At 29.6% G+C, this 15871-nt stretch overlaps 1 protein-coding gene across 1 annotated transcript in view; it reads right to left on the bottom strand.

The window, feature by feature from the left end:
* LOC126745041 (uncharacterized) overlaps positions 1–14917 on the bottom strand; it is a 108470-nt gene extending 93553 nt beyond the window's left edge. Inside the window, exon 1 of the mRNA XM_050452721.1 lies at positions 14634–14917. Within this exon, the coding sequence (XP_050308678.1) occupies positions 14634–14703 (70 nt within the window). The 5' untranslated portion in view covers positions 14704–14917. The remainder of the gene's footprint in view (positions 1–14633) is intronic.
* Between the last annotated feature and the right edge of the window lie 954 nt (positions 14918–15871).

Genomic DNA, 15871 nt, shown 5'->3' with positions numbered 1-15871 from the left:
TTGGAACTACAGCATGTTTACGAAACGAAATGAGCCGTGCCTCAGACAGTCAAGGCTGATAAATGAGTCCACCAGCTTTTGTTGACAATGGAAAATTGCAGTAAAGCTCTAAAAGCAGAAAAATAATATTTAAGGAGAGAAATTCAGCGTTTCTTCAAAATGAAACGATATATATATATATATATATATATACTAGTGCATAGTGTTTTGTTGTATATTTCTTTGGGGTGTGTTACACAATTTATTATTAAGAAATTTTGCTTAAAAATTTTTTGATATTTAGTAAACAACGCTAGTTAAATACTTCTAGATACATACCATTATCACAAGATCCATATTCTTTTCTGGCTTATGTTTGCTATTTATTTAGGGTAATAAAAAAAATTTTTTTCATAAATTTTAAGCAAATGGGTCTCAATGGTCCAATTTCGTAATCAATAAATTTCGAAAAAAAAAATTATTTTTTTGTAGCCGTGTGATAGCTACAGAATTGAAATAAATAGCTCTGTACAGGAAATTTAACACGTTTTAACATGATTAAAGAAGTTTAAAAGAATATGTAAAAGGCCTTAAGTAAAATGATGTAAGAGTCCCGAAGGTTTAACTTCTTAATCAAGAACTCTTGTAAGAAAAATATTATTTTCTGTATCTCTAGTAGAACTATAGCCATGAAATAACCATTATCTTATAGGCCATTTAATAGGCTTCAAGTTGTTATAAGAAACCTAGAATTCCTGGAATTTGAGAGAATTCCAATAAATAGTCAAAAATTGAACTTTGGCGCCCAACAAAAAAGTAATTTTGTCAGTAGTACAAAAAAATTCAAAAATTTGGCAATTATTCTTTATAACCCTTATTTATCGTTACAATTCAGAAACTCCAATTTCAAAATGTACTTCCTTTATTAAAAAAAAAAATGTAGCATTTGAAGCATTGTGGAATTGCTGCATATAGGGAACAACTTCGAGTAAATAATTTCCTTAAATTTATTAAAAACTATTATATTTACCTGTAAATCTGATCGTTAAACAATATTAATTTGTTTCTTGCTACAAGTTTGCATCCCTGGTCAAATAAGGACAATTTGGTCAATTTGATTTTCTTGTATGTTGAAAATTTTGCAAATTTAATGAATTTATCTCTAGGATTTTGGCGTTTTTGCCTTTAAAATATTTACATTTATTCTTTTTGCTGATCACTGCAGTCGCATGCCTTTTTTCTCAGAACAAAAAATTATTGATTAAATTTTGTCAAAATTCCAGACATTTGAGTGAATTCCAATGGGCAAAAATTGGATATTTTAGCAGTTGTTGCATTTTTGGCGCCCAACAAAAAATTCAAAAGTTTGGCAATTACTGGTCAAATTTGTCTTAATATTTCTCAAAAAATAGTAAATAATTGAATTTTTAACGTATACGTAGTGATCACTCGTTTATTCATTTCTACTTAATAAAAATCACTTTTCAAGGCGATTGAGGAGGTGAGTGAGGAGTGAAAAGAGGTAAGGCGAAATTTTTTAACTCACTTTTGGATTTTATTCTCCTTTTCGCTCCTACGAATCATTGACGATCGCAATAAAATTGTGTTCTTGGTTTAAACGGAGACTCACTACAAAATTAATTTTTTAGGAAGTTTAGGAAGAATTCTAGTAATAAAAAAAAAAAAATTCTGCAGCTGTAATAGAACTATAGCCATGAAATAACCATTTTCTTATAGGCGATTTAATAGGCTTTAAATTGTTATAAGAAAATTTAAAAAATATTAAAAGCACTTTAAGTAAAATGAGTTAGAAGTCCCAAAGGTCCAAGTACTTAATCAAGAATTCTTGTAAAAAAATATTATTTGTTGTAGTTGTAGTTAGTTGCTACAGTCATGAAATAAACAGCATCGTACAAGGATGTAGGATGCTGTAAATTCAAAAAAATTAACAAATAAGAAAATTATGGTTGTTTTTTTTATTCCCTAGAAAATTGTAATAAATATGATATTTAATTAAATAAAATTACTTGTTACTTTGTCATTTTTAACCTAATTGGAAGGAAACAAAAACTGGTGCTTAGAGAATTTTATTTTCTATCCAATGAAATTAAAATTAACAAAATCGTCTTAAAAATGAATAAAATATAATAAAATTAACCACCTGGATGCCTGTTTTAAACCGAATAACTTTGCAGTTGATGATACATTTCTATAAAAGATTAATTAACTACAAAACAGAGCAAAATAGATTAAGTCGTAAAAAATGATTGACGATGATAGTTTTTAGCACATTTAGAATGTTGCAATTTTTTTCCAAGCAATTTTAATAAAAATACCCAAAATACGCTTTTTATGCCTATTTTACATGAAATTCAAGATATCTCATAAAATAAACGCTTAATACATTGATTGAGGCGTTGCCAAGTTCAACTCAATTAATGTTTTTTTGGATAAGGTCATCTGCAAAAAAACAGATTGAGTACAAAAAATTTGCTGGAAATGAGTACAATTTTAATTTTTTTTATTTTTAAGGAAAATTTTTGAATGTCATCTTAAAGGGTTTCATTTGATTTTCACAAGAGATTTTTGGATATTGAGAATTTTTTTTGTAATTCCTTGGCTTCTGATTTACTTTATTTTTCTTCATTTATTTTCTATAAGCCTTATTTATCTTTAAATAGTTCTAACTTTTTAACCAATAGTTTATAAAAAAAAATTACATTTCAAAGAATGTCAAAACAATAAGGATTTTTTAAATAAAGCACTATGAACGTATATTATCAAAAATATACCGTTGGATTTCAAAAGATCGCGAGAAACGAGTGTTTTCGGTACCAAGAAAATTCCGAAATAAGTAGCCATAAATACAGAAATCCTTTATATTGAATCCGAGAAAAGTTCAGGAATGCACTTTTATCCGATATTTTATTTAGAAATATTTCGATTCGGTTTGGGTATATTCGCCTAAAGAATAAATGGGAAATTCGCACACTATTAAAATCGAAGAAGGGATTTCAGTCACACGTTAAATAATATCGGTATTTTTATTGTCGTAAATTTTATTTAGGAGTTTCACTCTTATCGTTTTCTGGAAAACTGGACATAGTTTTCAGAAACCATAAAACTTCTTGAAGGTTCTCTACACATCAGGCAACATTTTTTTGTTTGATATATTTATATAGTTTTTTGACAGGATTACATATAAAGTGTAAATAAACCATTGTTAGTTTAATAAAAAATAATTGATTTTTATAGCTATCTTAAGAGAAAATAAAGCACTTTATGAAGACAAATCGGAAATTAATATGAAAAAACGATTCAATAAATCTCAACAAAGAGTTCCGACCACAACTACTTTCCACTAGCTAATTAGGTTCCTTATAATTTTCTGAGGGAAAGGTCATAAAAATGTATTAAAGAACAATATATGAATTAATTTACGTCAGTAGAAACCTTAATTAATTTGGCAGTATTAAAATACATAGCTGTTGATATTGATGTCCCCACTCAAGCCTTTAGGGTATAGGAAGTGGTGGTACAGAAACTGTCATAACTCTTCGGTCTTTCAAGATACAGAGATGCGAGGTTATGTCTTGGCTAGAATAAATCTGCTATATAGCTATATAGTAATGTTGCTTTTATTTAAGGTTCTACAGAACTTTTCTGTTCTCCGAATTTCGAATACAGTTAAGGTTCTCTCGGGATAGAAGATCCTAATGTTTCATGGAATTTAAATTTTGGCGCCCAACAAAAAAGTGATTTTGGCCATTATTGATCGAATTTCCTAAATTTTTTTTTAAATTCCTGGAATTTGAGAGAATTACAATAAATATTCAAAAATTAAATTTTGGCGCCCAACAAAAAAGTAATTTCGCCAGTAGTACAAAAAGTTTGGCAATTATTTCTTATAACCTTTATTTATCGTCATAAATGATGCACTCCACTTCCAAAATGCACTTCTTTTATTTTAAAAAAAATTCGCATTTGAAGCGTTGTGGAATTGCTGCATATATATATATGTAATAACTATCGAAGCCCGTGACTAATTTCCCTAAATCTTTTATATTTACTTGTAACTCTGACGGTTGAACAATATTAATTTATGTCTTGCTCCAAGTTTGCATCCCTGGTCAAATAAGGAACATTTGGTCAATTTGATTTTCTTGCATGTTAAAAATTTTGCAGAATTATTGAATTTATGTTTTGTATTTTTTGTCCTTAAAATATTTATATTAATTTTTTTTGCTGATCACTGCAGTCGTATGCCTTTTTTCTCAAAACAAAAAATTTAAAAAATTGGCAATTATTGATAAAATTTTGTCAAAATCCGTGGTATTTGAGCGAATTCCAATAAGCAAAAATTGGATATTTTAGCAGTTGTTGAATTTTTGGCGCCCAACAAAAAATTTAAAAGTTTGGCAATTATTGATAAAATTTGTCAAGAAAAATCAAAGCTTCTGACTGGATTAGTAGCATTTTCTCGAAGTTCCCTGCATCTTAATGAATTTCAAAAAATAGTCAAGAATTGCATTTTGGCGCCCAACAAAAAAGTAATTTTGTCAGTAGTACAAAAAATTCAAAAAATTGGCAAGTATTCCTTATAACTTATATTTATCGTTATTAATCATACACTCCATTTCCAAAATGCACTTCTTTTATTTAAAAAAATGTGGAATTGCTGCATATAGGGAACAACTATCGAAGCCAGTGAATAATTTCCCTAAAATTTTTAAAAACTATTATATTTACCTGTAAATCTGATTGTAAAACAATATTAATTTATGTCTTGCTCCAAGTCTGCATTCCTGGTCAAATAAGGAACATTTGGTCAATTCGATTTTCTTGCATGTTAAACATTTTGCAAAATTAATGAATTTATGTTTAGGATTTTGACTATGAAATATTTATATTTATTTTTTTTGCTGATCACTGCAGTCGTATGCCTTTTTCTCAAAACAAAAAGTTATTGATAAAATTTTGTCAAAATTCCAGGCATTTGAGTCTAATAGGCAAAAATTGAATTTTTTTTCCTCTGTGACCCTGGAACCGCTCGTGAGCATTACTTCAGGGTTTTCTCCTTTTTACGTCATTAATTGTGCTTCTTCCCTCTTTCTTGCCTCTCCGCATCTCTTCTTTTATTTTGATAATTAGTATATTTCTACACATTTTGCTAATGCTATTCCAATCTTTCTCGCTGTGCAGCAACAATTCCGCTACATTTAGTTTTGAAACTACAACATTGCAGATTTGATTAGCAACTTCTCTTTGAGGTTCGAAGTTTTTGCACTGGAAAAGCGTATGCTCCGCACAACACCAGCATCTGTCAGTTTCCTGCTTACGAATCCACTTCAAGAAGGTCCCGAAGATACCATGGCCTGTTATTGCCTGCATAAGGTGCCCCATGTCCTCGAGGACCATTTACGAACATCCTTGATGTAATTCTTCGCCCATCCTTCATAAGAAGACCATCTAGATTGCCAAGTGCTTATAAGTTGAATTCTGGGCCGTTTGCTGTCCTTTCTTGTGCCAGTAGGTCAATTGGCGGCATTCCAGCAGCTGTAAGGACCGCCTCCGTGGACACGGTTCTATAATATGCAGACGTGGCACATATTGCTAATCTTCTATTTACTCCTTCTAGCATTTTCCGATACTTTTCATACTTTAGAGCTCTGCTCCATAATGGCGAAGCATATAAAATTGCGGATATGGCGGCGTTACTAAGAAGTTTTCTTTTTTTTTTCCTTTTCTTTTTTTCTTTTTTTATTAAGAAATTTCCCTTTTACCTTGGTTTAATTCTCACTCACCTCCTCAATCGCCTTAAAAAGTGATTTTTATTAGGTAGTGATAACCAAACGAGTGATCACTACGTTATACGTTAAAAAAAATCAATTCTTGACTATTTCATGAGAATCGTTAAGATGCAGGGAACTTTGACAAAATGCTGCTAATTCAGCCACAAATTTTATTTTTTTTTGACAAATTTTATCAATTTGACCAATAATTTCTAAACTTTTGAATTTTTGGCGCCCAACAAAAAATTCAAGAGTTTGGCAATTATTGGTCAAATTTGTCAAAAAAAAAACAACATTTCTGGCTGGATTCGCAGCATTTTCTCGAAGATCCCTGCATTTTAATGAATTTCAAAAATAGTCAAGAATTGAATTTTGGCGCCCAACAAAAAAGTAATTTTGTCAGTAGTACAGAAAATTAAAAATTTGGCAAGTATTCCTTATAACCTATATTTATCGTTATTAATCATACACCCACTTCCAAAATGCACTTCTTTTATTTAAAAAAAAAGATGTTGCAGTTGAAGCATTGTGGAATTGCTGCATATAGGGAACAACTATCGAAGCCAGTGAATAATTTCCCTAAAATTTTTAAAAACTATTATATTTACCTGTAAATCTGATTGTTAAACTATATTAATTTATGTCTTGCTCCAAGTCTGCATTCCTGGTCAAATAAGGAAAATTTGGTCAATTTGATTTTCTTGCATGTTAAAAATTTTGCAAAATTAATGAATTTATATTTAGGATTTTGACTTTTTTGTCTTTGAAATATTTGAGAATTTTTAGCGCCCAACAATTTTTGGCGCTCAACAAAAAATTCAAAAGTTAACAATTATTGGTCAAATTGATAAGATTTTTCAAAAAAAAAAAACAAAATTTCTGGCTAAATTAGCAGCATTTTGTCGAAGTTCCCTGCATCTTAATGAATCTCATAAAATAGTCAAGAATTGAATTTTTCTAACGTATACGTATTATCACTCCTTTGTAAATTACTACTTAATAAAAATCACTTTTTAAGGTGATTGAGGAGGTGAAAGAGGACTGAAATGAGGTAAAAGCGAAATTTTTTTACTCACTTTTGGATTTTATTCTCCCTTTCACTCCCACGAAACATTGACGATCGCAATAAAATTGTGTTCCTGGTTTAAACGGAGGCTCACTACAAAATTAATTTTTTCGGTTTAGAATGTCAGTGAGACGTGAAATGCGATAGAATTTTCAAGAAAAAATAATTTTTTACCCACGTCTGACTCTCCTACTCACTCCTACTAAATATTGCCGATTATTATGAAATGGTGTTCCTTGTCTAAAGGAGGCATCATTATGTAAAACTAAAAACTAAAACTTCCAGGCGAGTGAGTACAAGAGTGAGGATTTCCGAAAATATTCTCAGAGTTTTGAGTCGACGGTTTACAAATTAAGTGCCACTATTTCGAATCTCCTCGTATCATCTTCACGGTTAAAAAATTAACAATGACATGCTTTTCATTTATTTTTGAGAAAATTCCCTTTTTCACACATTTGAGCAACATAGACACTTCAAATCAAAATCTTATTTATAAATTTCTCAAGAAACATAATAAATAAATACATAATTTAAAAGGTCTAGGTTCTACACAAAATTAAGTTTCAATAAAGCTTTATACTAGGTTTCAATAAAATAAAATCCATTGATGATGATAATAATAATAATTTCTATATAGTTTCATTTCAACGTAATATTTAAAAAGTAAAAATATATTAATAAATAAAATTTATTTTTCTCTTTCTCTCTCTTTCTCATGAAGGACTTATGGAAAGCACCGAAAATAAACATCAAATAATTTTAAGTAAAAAAAAATGGCTTTCGTAGAAATCCTTTTCATATATATTTAGGTGTTTCTAAATCCTTTGATACAATCAACATTTTATCAATATATTAAAAAACTACTCAATAACTCTAAATTTTCTTGCTGAAGAAACTCATATATTAACTTTCAGGTGAATTTAAAATAAAAAAATCGTCATTGGAACCCTTTCAGTATTTAGATTTTAGTAAATCCTTTGACAGTGTAAAAATTTGTTCAATTTATTGAAAAAATACTTAATAATTGTGACATATATTAAGATTTTTGTAAAGCTTTTGATAATATCCATGAGTTTTCTATTACTGAAACTCTGATAACGATTTTTTGCAATTTATCCAGTTCTGTTAAGAACATTCGACAAATTGTATCCTTAGAGTTTGTTGAATAAACTTATGGTCCATCTGACAATTTTTTTTACATATTTGGGACCCATTGTTGGGCGCCAATGTTCATCAATTGGGTCAAATTGGCAAACATTTCTTCCTAGATTACCAGCATTTTGTCAAACTTCCTTGTATTTTAATGAATCTCAAAAAAACAGTAAAAAATTGAACATTTTTGAACTTTTACAAACGCGGTTCCAATTTATTTAAATGCAGCTTGGCACAAGTTTAAGACAAAAAATTATATTCATTCACAGGAACAATTCAAAAATTGAGCCTTCGCTAGAAAAATTCTGTAAATCCCCACCGATCACCTGACCTAAGTTCTTAGGATTACTATTTTTATAGGAGCGTATTACAAACATATTTCTCTATATGTAAAAAAGAAACATATTCAGCAATTAAAATGCCTTGCCTAAAATATATACATACATAATGCTTTATAAATGCTTATTAATTTCTATTGTCTAAACATCCCTTAACGAATACACACTACTTGTTTCGTTTAATTTTCTTAGACGATCTGCCATTTTTCATTTGGGGAGCTGATATTTCTGAACTCCTGAACTATTAATATTGCCCAGGAAGTTAAACTGCAATTTCCTGGTGTCAACAAAAACTCCACCGACTCATTTATCACCCTAGAAGGGAAAGATGAATCGCTGACCGTTTAGCGACCTAAATAAAACTTTTGTCATATATGAAGAAAACAACATTAGCGCTACAAGTTCGTTTATTATTAATAAAGGCAAGTTGTCTTTTTTTCGTTATATTCACACGAATTTAATTTATCTGCATGTAATGCCATTATTTATGTAGCTAGCATGCAATTTCCACTAATATAAATTAAATTTTCAGTTACTGAATCAATAAAATGTAATATTGAAAATGCTTAATGGTTGTGATTTATATTTATAATATTTGGGGTAAAATAAAGCAGAATTTCTATTTTGCACTTTTGTATTCACCTACGGTCTGGATTAAGAATTAATTTAAAAACCAATTAGCGGCGAAAAAGTCATTTTCTGGTTTTTTAAAGTAGTTCACAATTTCGTTATTCAATTTTCTATGGAACAAACAACAGTTTAGTTAAAGTTTAATTTAATCATAAAATTATGCTCCTATATACATCTAATTTTACCTAGTTCTTACTTAAGAAATATAACATATCGTATCCATTTAAGTTATGCATAACAAGAAAATTAGTTTGTTTTCTCCGTAAGTTACTATAATGACAATATTTTTTAAATTTTATAGCATCACTTTATAATCCATAATATAAACCACAAAGTTTCAACTTTTGCGTTCCACACTATTTTTACATTAAGAATAGGGTGACTTTACGACCGAGGAATTTGCCATTTTTGCATTAGAATTCGATATTAAAAAGGGTTTGAATAATGCAAATGAGTTAAAGAGGGTTTGAAGATATTTGCATTTATTTTAATCCTAAATAAAAAAAAGGTTTAAGGCTTAAGTTATAAGCATAATTCGTCACCTTGAAGTGTTTGCAAAATTATTTGATAATTCAGATTAATAGGATATTTTAAATAAATTAACTTCCTTTAAAATATATAAATAATTCATAAATATAATACACATTAATAATTTAATTGTCATTTTTTTAAAATATAAAACATAAATATAAAAACATTCATTTAAAAAAAAATTGATTTTCTTAAATGGATTCGAAAAAATACAGTCAATTTAAAACTGTAGCAAAATATATAAATATTTTAATTATTCAAAAATTTTTTTTATTACAATATATTTTGCCTTTTATTTATAGAAAAATCATGTAGCTTATACTATAGTTAGTGTTTTAATATATTTATATATAATACTTTTAAATTAGAATTTTTATAACCAAGAAGTGTGTTTGAGAAATCATGGGCCTCGTCGATTTGTATAAAAAATATTTATTTATTATAAAAAAAACTTAAATTAAATGAATAAATTAATATATTGTTCTTGTTCATTTTTTTTTATAGTTTACTTTAAAGCTAGCGGAAACAAGACTAAAAATGAGGTGAAAATCAAAGACTAATTTTCAATTTTTCTAAATACATAAAAATACACTAAATACATATTTTTGTAGAAAAATTATAATTTTATTGTTAGTTAAAGGTTTATTTTTATAATATAAAAAGTGCATTTATTTTCGAAATATAATTCAAATATAATAAAAAATTAAAAAAAAATTACAGTATAAAGTACGAGTATGCTAAATCCAAAAAGCTATTTAATTTATAAATAAATGATTTTTTGCATATCAAGCTATTTTTTTGATAATGACTTGTTAAACAAAAGTTCAAAATAAAATAAGACAGAGAATATTTTTTTATTTATTAATTTTTCTAAATGCATGACTTTAATCCAAAAGGGTTTTTAAGGGTAATAAGGAAATTAAGAAGTTGAGTAAAAAAAATCATCATCATAGGCCAAAGACTCGAACGGATATAGTCCGAGAAGCATTTCACTAATTAGGGCCCTATCAAGTTTCCCACTCAACATTTGAGTGTAATCTACTAATTAATTAACTATTATTTTAATTCTTAAGGGTGTTTTTGTGTCCATAATTATAATAATTTATTACTTAATATAATTGATTTAATTTGTATCAATTTATGCTGTTATCCAGTTCCCAGATCCTTTAATAAAATTTTGAAATAAAGTGATTGACAAGCAAAATAAGTAACTTTTTAATGCTAGGGGCTCAAAAATAGGGGCAGTATAATTTTTAAGTAATATATAATATATATATAAAGTCATTTTTTTTAAATTTTTTAAAGTATTTAGTAATTCCTCCCTGGGACAGACCACTGTGAAGTCTATCAATAATAAAACGTAAGCAATTATATAAAATGCCTGGAAGCCACAACAAATTTTTTAAATTGCATAAAAGGTGATCAGATGGACAAATAAATTCCTGAATAATTAAAAAAGAAATCAACTTTTCAACTGCATGAAATTGAAGAAAATTTAAGTAAAATTCAATTGATGAGACAAAAAATTATCTAATACTTCTCAATTGTCTGAAATTACGCTTTATTTACTCGAAAACCTTAAGGTTGTGTAAGAAAAGAATAAATAGTTTTTTTATCACCTATAATTTTCTAAAAAAAATTTTTTCACACGCAATTAATGTCTGCAAAAAAAATGTTTTTAATTAACCCTACCCTTACCCCCCCACCCACCCCACGCAACTTACCAGTAAGAATTTTTATTTAAAAATCATTATTTTCCAAAATATTACGCATAAATAACAGCTGGTTTTCTCGTTAATATCTAATCGAATAATACAGTTTGCTTATTTAAATTTAATATAATTATATATATCTATCTTAATAAATATTTAATGCAAAAACAGTGCTATTGAATTGCATGGACGAGAAACGGTGATTTTTCAAAAGAATTTTTCACTGCGCAGATGTTTGGGGTGGGTGGGGGGGTAAGGGTTGTGTTGATGAAAAACAATGTTTATGCAGAAAACATATATTCAATATAATAAAACTATTTATTTATATTTGATATAATCTTATATATATTCATTATAGATTGGATAATATAGACGAAAAATAGTGTTTTTCTAAATGCATGATTTAAATCCAAAAGGGTTTTTAAGGGTAAGGAGGAATTTAAGAAGTCGAGTAAAAAAAATCATCGTCTTAAAAGGAATTTAACAAAAAAAAAACACACTTTAAAAGTTCAACTTAAAAGTTCATTTTCCCGACCTCAAAGTTCGAAAGTTCATCTTTAAGGCTAAAAGAACATTGACACTGGAGTGGATTAATTGGACTTAGTTAAGTTTTTAGTTCTACTTACTCATTTCTAGTAATTAGATCTTAATATATTAAAGTCTCTAAAACATATAATAAAATAATTTACTTAAGAATCAGTCTCAAAAGATAGTTAACAAATTTATTTATATTTAATACTAAATTCTATTTATTTAGGTACCATAATATATAGAGATTAATATTATGTTACATATAACGTTTTTTAATACTTTGCATAAAAGCATCACTTATTTTGACTAATATTTTAATTGACAAACGCTTCATTATATAATTTAGGAACTGAGTCATAGAAGTGTTTTAAAAAAACGCTCAATTCATTTGCCAAGAAGAACCTTTTTGTTTATTCCAGGCAGTTGAGTGCATTTAGTCATCCGAGAGAGAGAGAGAGAGAGAGAGAAATATTAAAAGGGTACAGCTCAATTGCCTGGAAGAATCTTTTTTATTATTCCAGGCACTTGAGTGCATTTAACCATCTGAGAAAGAGAGAGAGAGAGAGAGAGTAAGACAGTTTGACTCAATTCATTTGCCAAGAAGAACCTTTTTATTTATTCCGGGCAGTTGAGTGCACTTAGACATCCGAGAGAGAGAGAGAGAGAGAGAAATATTAAGAAAGTACAACTCAATTGCCTGGAAGAATTTTTTTTTTATTTCAGGCACTTAAGTGCATTTAACCTTTTGAGAAAGAGAGAGAGAGTAAGACAGTTTGACTCAATTCATTTGCCAAGAAGAATGTTTTTATTTATTCCAAGCAGTTGAGTGCATTTAGTCATCCAAGAGAGAGAGAGAGAGAGAGATAAATAGTAAGAGGGTACAACTCAATTGCCTGAAAGAATCTTTTTTTTATTCCAGGCATTTGAGTGCATTTAACCATCTGAGAAAGAGAGAGAGAGTAAGACAGTTTGACTCAATTCATTTGCCAAGAAGAACCTTTTTGTTTATTCCAGGCAGTTGAGTGCATTTAGTCATCCGAGAGAGAGAGAGAGAGAGAGAAATATTAAAAGGATACAGCTCAATTGCCTGGAAGAATCTTTTTTATTATTCCAGGCACTTGAGTGCATTTAACCATCTGAGAAAGAGAGAGAGAGAGAGAGAGTAAGACAGTTTGACTCAATTCATTTGCCAAGAAGAACCTTTTTATTTATTCCGGGCAGTTGAGTGCACTTAGACATCCGAGAGAGAGAGAGAGAGAGAGAGAAATATTAAGAAAGTACAACTCAATTGCCTGGAAGAATTTTTTTTTTATTTCAGGCACTTAAGTGCATTTAACCTTTTGAGAAAGAGAGAGAGAGTAAGACAGTTTGACTCAATTCATTTGCCAAGAAGAATGTTTTTATTTATTCCAAGCAGTTGAGTGCATTTAGTCATCCAAGAGAGAGAGAGAGAGAGAGATAAATAGTAAGAGGGTACAACTCAATTGCCTGAAAGAATCTTTTTTTTATTCCAGGCATTTGAGTGCATTTAACCATCTGAGAAAGAGAGAGAGAGTAAGACAGTTTGACTCAATTCATTTGCCAAGAAGAACCTTTTTGTTTATTCCAGGCAGTTGAGTGCATTTAGTCATCCGAGAGAGAGAGAGAGAGAGAGAAATATTAAAAGGGTACAGCTCAATTGCCTGGAAGAATCTTTTTTATTATTCCAGGCACTTGAGTGCATTTAACCATCTGAGAAAGAGAGAGAGAGAGAGAGAGTAAGACAGTTTGACTCAATTCATTTGCCAAGAAGAACCTTTTTATTTATTCCGGGCAGTTGAGTGCACTTAGACATCCGAGAGAGAGAGAGAGAGAGAGAAATATTAAGAAAGTACAACTCAATTGCCTGGAAGAATTTTTTTTTTTATTTCAGGCACTTAAGTACATTTAACCTTTTGAGAAAGAGAGAGAGAGTAAGGCAGTTTGACTCGATTCATTTGCCAAGAAGAATGTTTTTATTTATTCCAAGCAGTTGAGTGTATTTAGTCATCCGAGAGAGCGAGAGAGAGAAATAGTAAGAGAGTACAAATCAATTGCCTGGAAGAATCTTTTTTTTTATTTCAGGCATTTGAGTGCATTTAACCAACTGAGAAAGAGAGAGAGAGTAAGACAGTTTGACTCAATTCATTTGCCGGGAAGAACCTTTTTATTTATTCCAGGCAGTTGAGTGCATTTAGTCATCCGAGAGAGAGAGAGAGAGAGAAAAATAATAAGAGAGTATAACTCAATTGCCTGGAAGATTTTTTTAATTTATTCCAGGCAGTTGACTGCATTTAGTCATCTGAGAGAGAGAGAGAGAGAGAGAGAGAGAGAAATAATTACTCAAGAGTATTAATTACTCAATTAATTTTAATTGAATTAGTGTTTGTGTATTATTTTTATTATGGTTTTAAGTGTTTTCTAAAAATGAGTGGCAAATAGGGTAAAATGGAACATTTATTAAAAGTGGTCATAATTTTTTAAAAATCGAATTATTCATACTTATCTCTAGTGGTGCTTAAAAAATTTGCCAGATTTTTTTTAATTGAATATTTATGTTTTTAATTGTTTCTAATTAGCAAACAATCAAAACAACTGATTGTTAAGTCTGATGGTGATCAGTTTCACTTCCTACTACGAAAGTATCTTTTTTTTATACATGTTTTATTAGAGCATAAGGTGTGCCCTAGCCACTAGTGGAATATTGAGTAAAATCAGCCCACTTCTTGTTTAACAATCAATTTTAGAAAAAATACAAAAGTTAGGCATTTCAACTTTGAGTGTGTTTTAATTGAATTTGGTTTATAAATTAAATACTTAAAGTCTTTTTAGAAAATTAAAACTAGCAATGTCAACGTATGTAAAAAAAAAGAATCTTGCTTACCAGTAAACAAAAAACAAAAAATGAAAAACATCCACGGCCTAAACAAGTTTTCCATCTGGTCACTTCTCATCAGAAGTAAAAATCCACACAAACACAACAATTATTATCTCACTCTCAAGACGCCATCAACAATCAACAACACTTTGATCTTCCATCACTGTCACCGATTGCGAAACGAATGGGACGAAAAAAAGGAAAAACAGCTGCTACGCGAACTACCACCACCAAAGTAGTAGTAGTAGTAGCGAAACTAGTGCAAACGTGAAAATTCGATGCTGGATGGACGATTGACGCGCGAAAACTGAACCGACCGACGTCGTCGTCGTCGTGGTCGTCGGTGTTAGACGCCAGAACTGCGTCGGGACGCGCCGTCTTGCTGAACTCGACGACGCCACTCCCACTCGTAGCACGGATTGCCTTGCTCTTCACAATGTTATGCTTCTTTTTTTTTTTTTATGGGTAGGTCTAGTATGCAGATGAATGACTCTTTGAGACCACTCTACTGCTTGGTATTATCATAAAAATTTACATGCGGCTGTGTTTTTTATAAGCTGTTTTATGTCGTTCGTTTGAGTGTATGGTTCGAATGTAATAAAGAAAATTTAATTCCAGGAGGAAATACTAAGGAATTATTAATTAGAGCATTATTAATTAGAGCGATGAGAGCAACGAGTTTTTAATTTAAAATCACGCCGATTTGACTAAATAGCTCTCATATTCCTAAGAAAGATTGTGGGTATTAAAGCAGGAAATAAACGAAATAATTTATAAATATTTAATAAGCAAATTAAGTATAGAAATATAAGCAGTGGAAAGAGGGTCGCTTTATCTGAGGTTCTCCAGCGAGTCAGTTTTCATTGAATTGGGTGTGTAAATATGTTTTAATTATTTTTCTATTGGTTTAAAAATATATCTTTTCAAACACACCCTATATGTCAGACAGAGAAATTTTTACTTAAATTTAACGGAATGCTGTTTTTCTTTTTTATTATACATTTCAGGTAATCTAAGAGTTTTAGACCATCATCTGATAAAAAGAAGGCATTTTATTGAAATCTATCACTTGTACCTTAAAGTTATTAGCCACAAATATGTCTACCCTTTGAAACATTATTTGTACCAAGACAAAGTCTCAATTATCAAAATCAACTAGGAAATACCTAATAGGTTACGCTATACTTGTCAGTTATCAAAGGACAGTTTTCGGGTAATTTAATTTTATGCAATTGACTGCATGC

The sequence above is a fragment of the Anthonomus grandis genome, chromosome 15 (assembly GCF_022605725.1).
Source record: "Anthonomus grandis grandis chromosome 15, icAntGran1.3, whole genome shotgun sequence".
Classification (NCBI taxonomy): Eukaryota; Metazoa; Arthropoda; class Insecta; order Coleoptera; family Curculionidae; genus Anthonomus; species Anthonomus grandis.
Note: the sequence above shows the minus strand (reverse complement) of the source record. Positions and strands in the feature narration are given on the sequence as shown.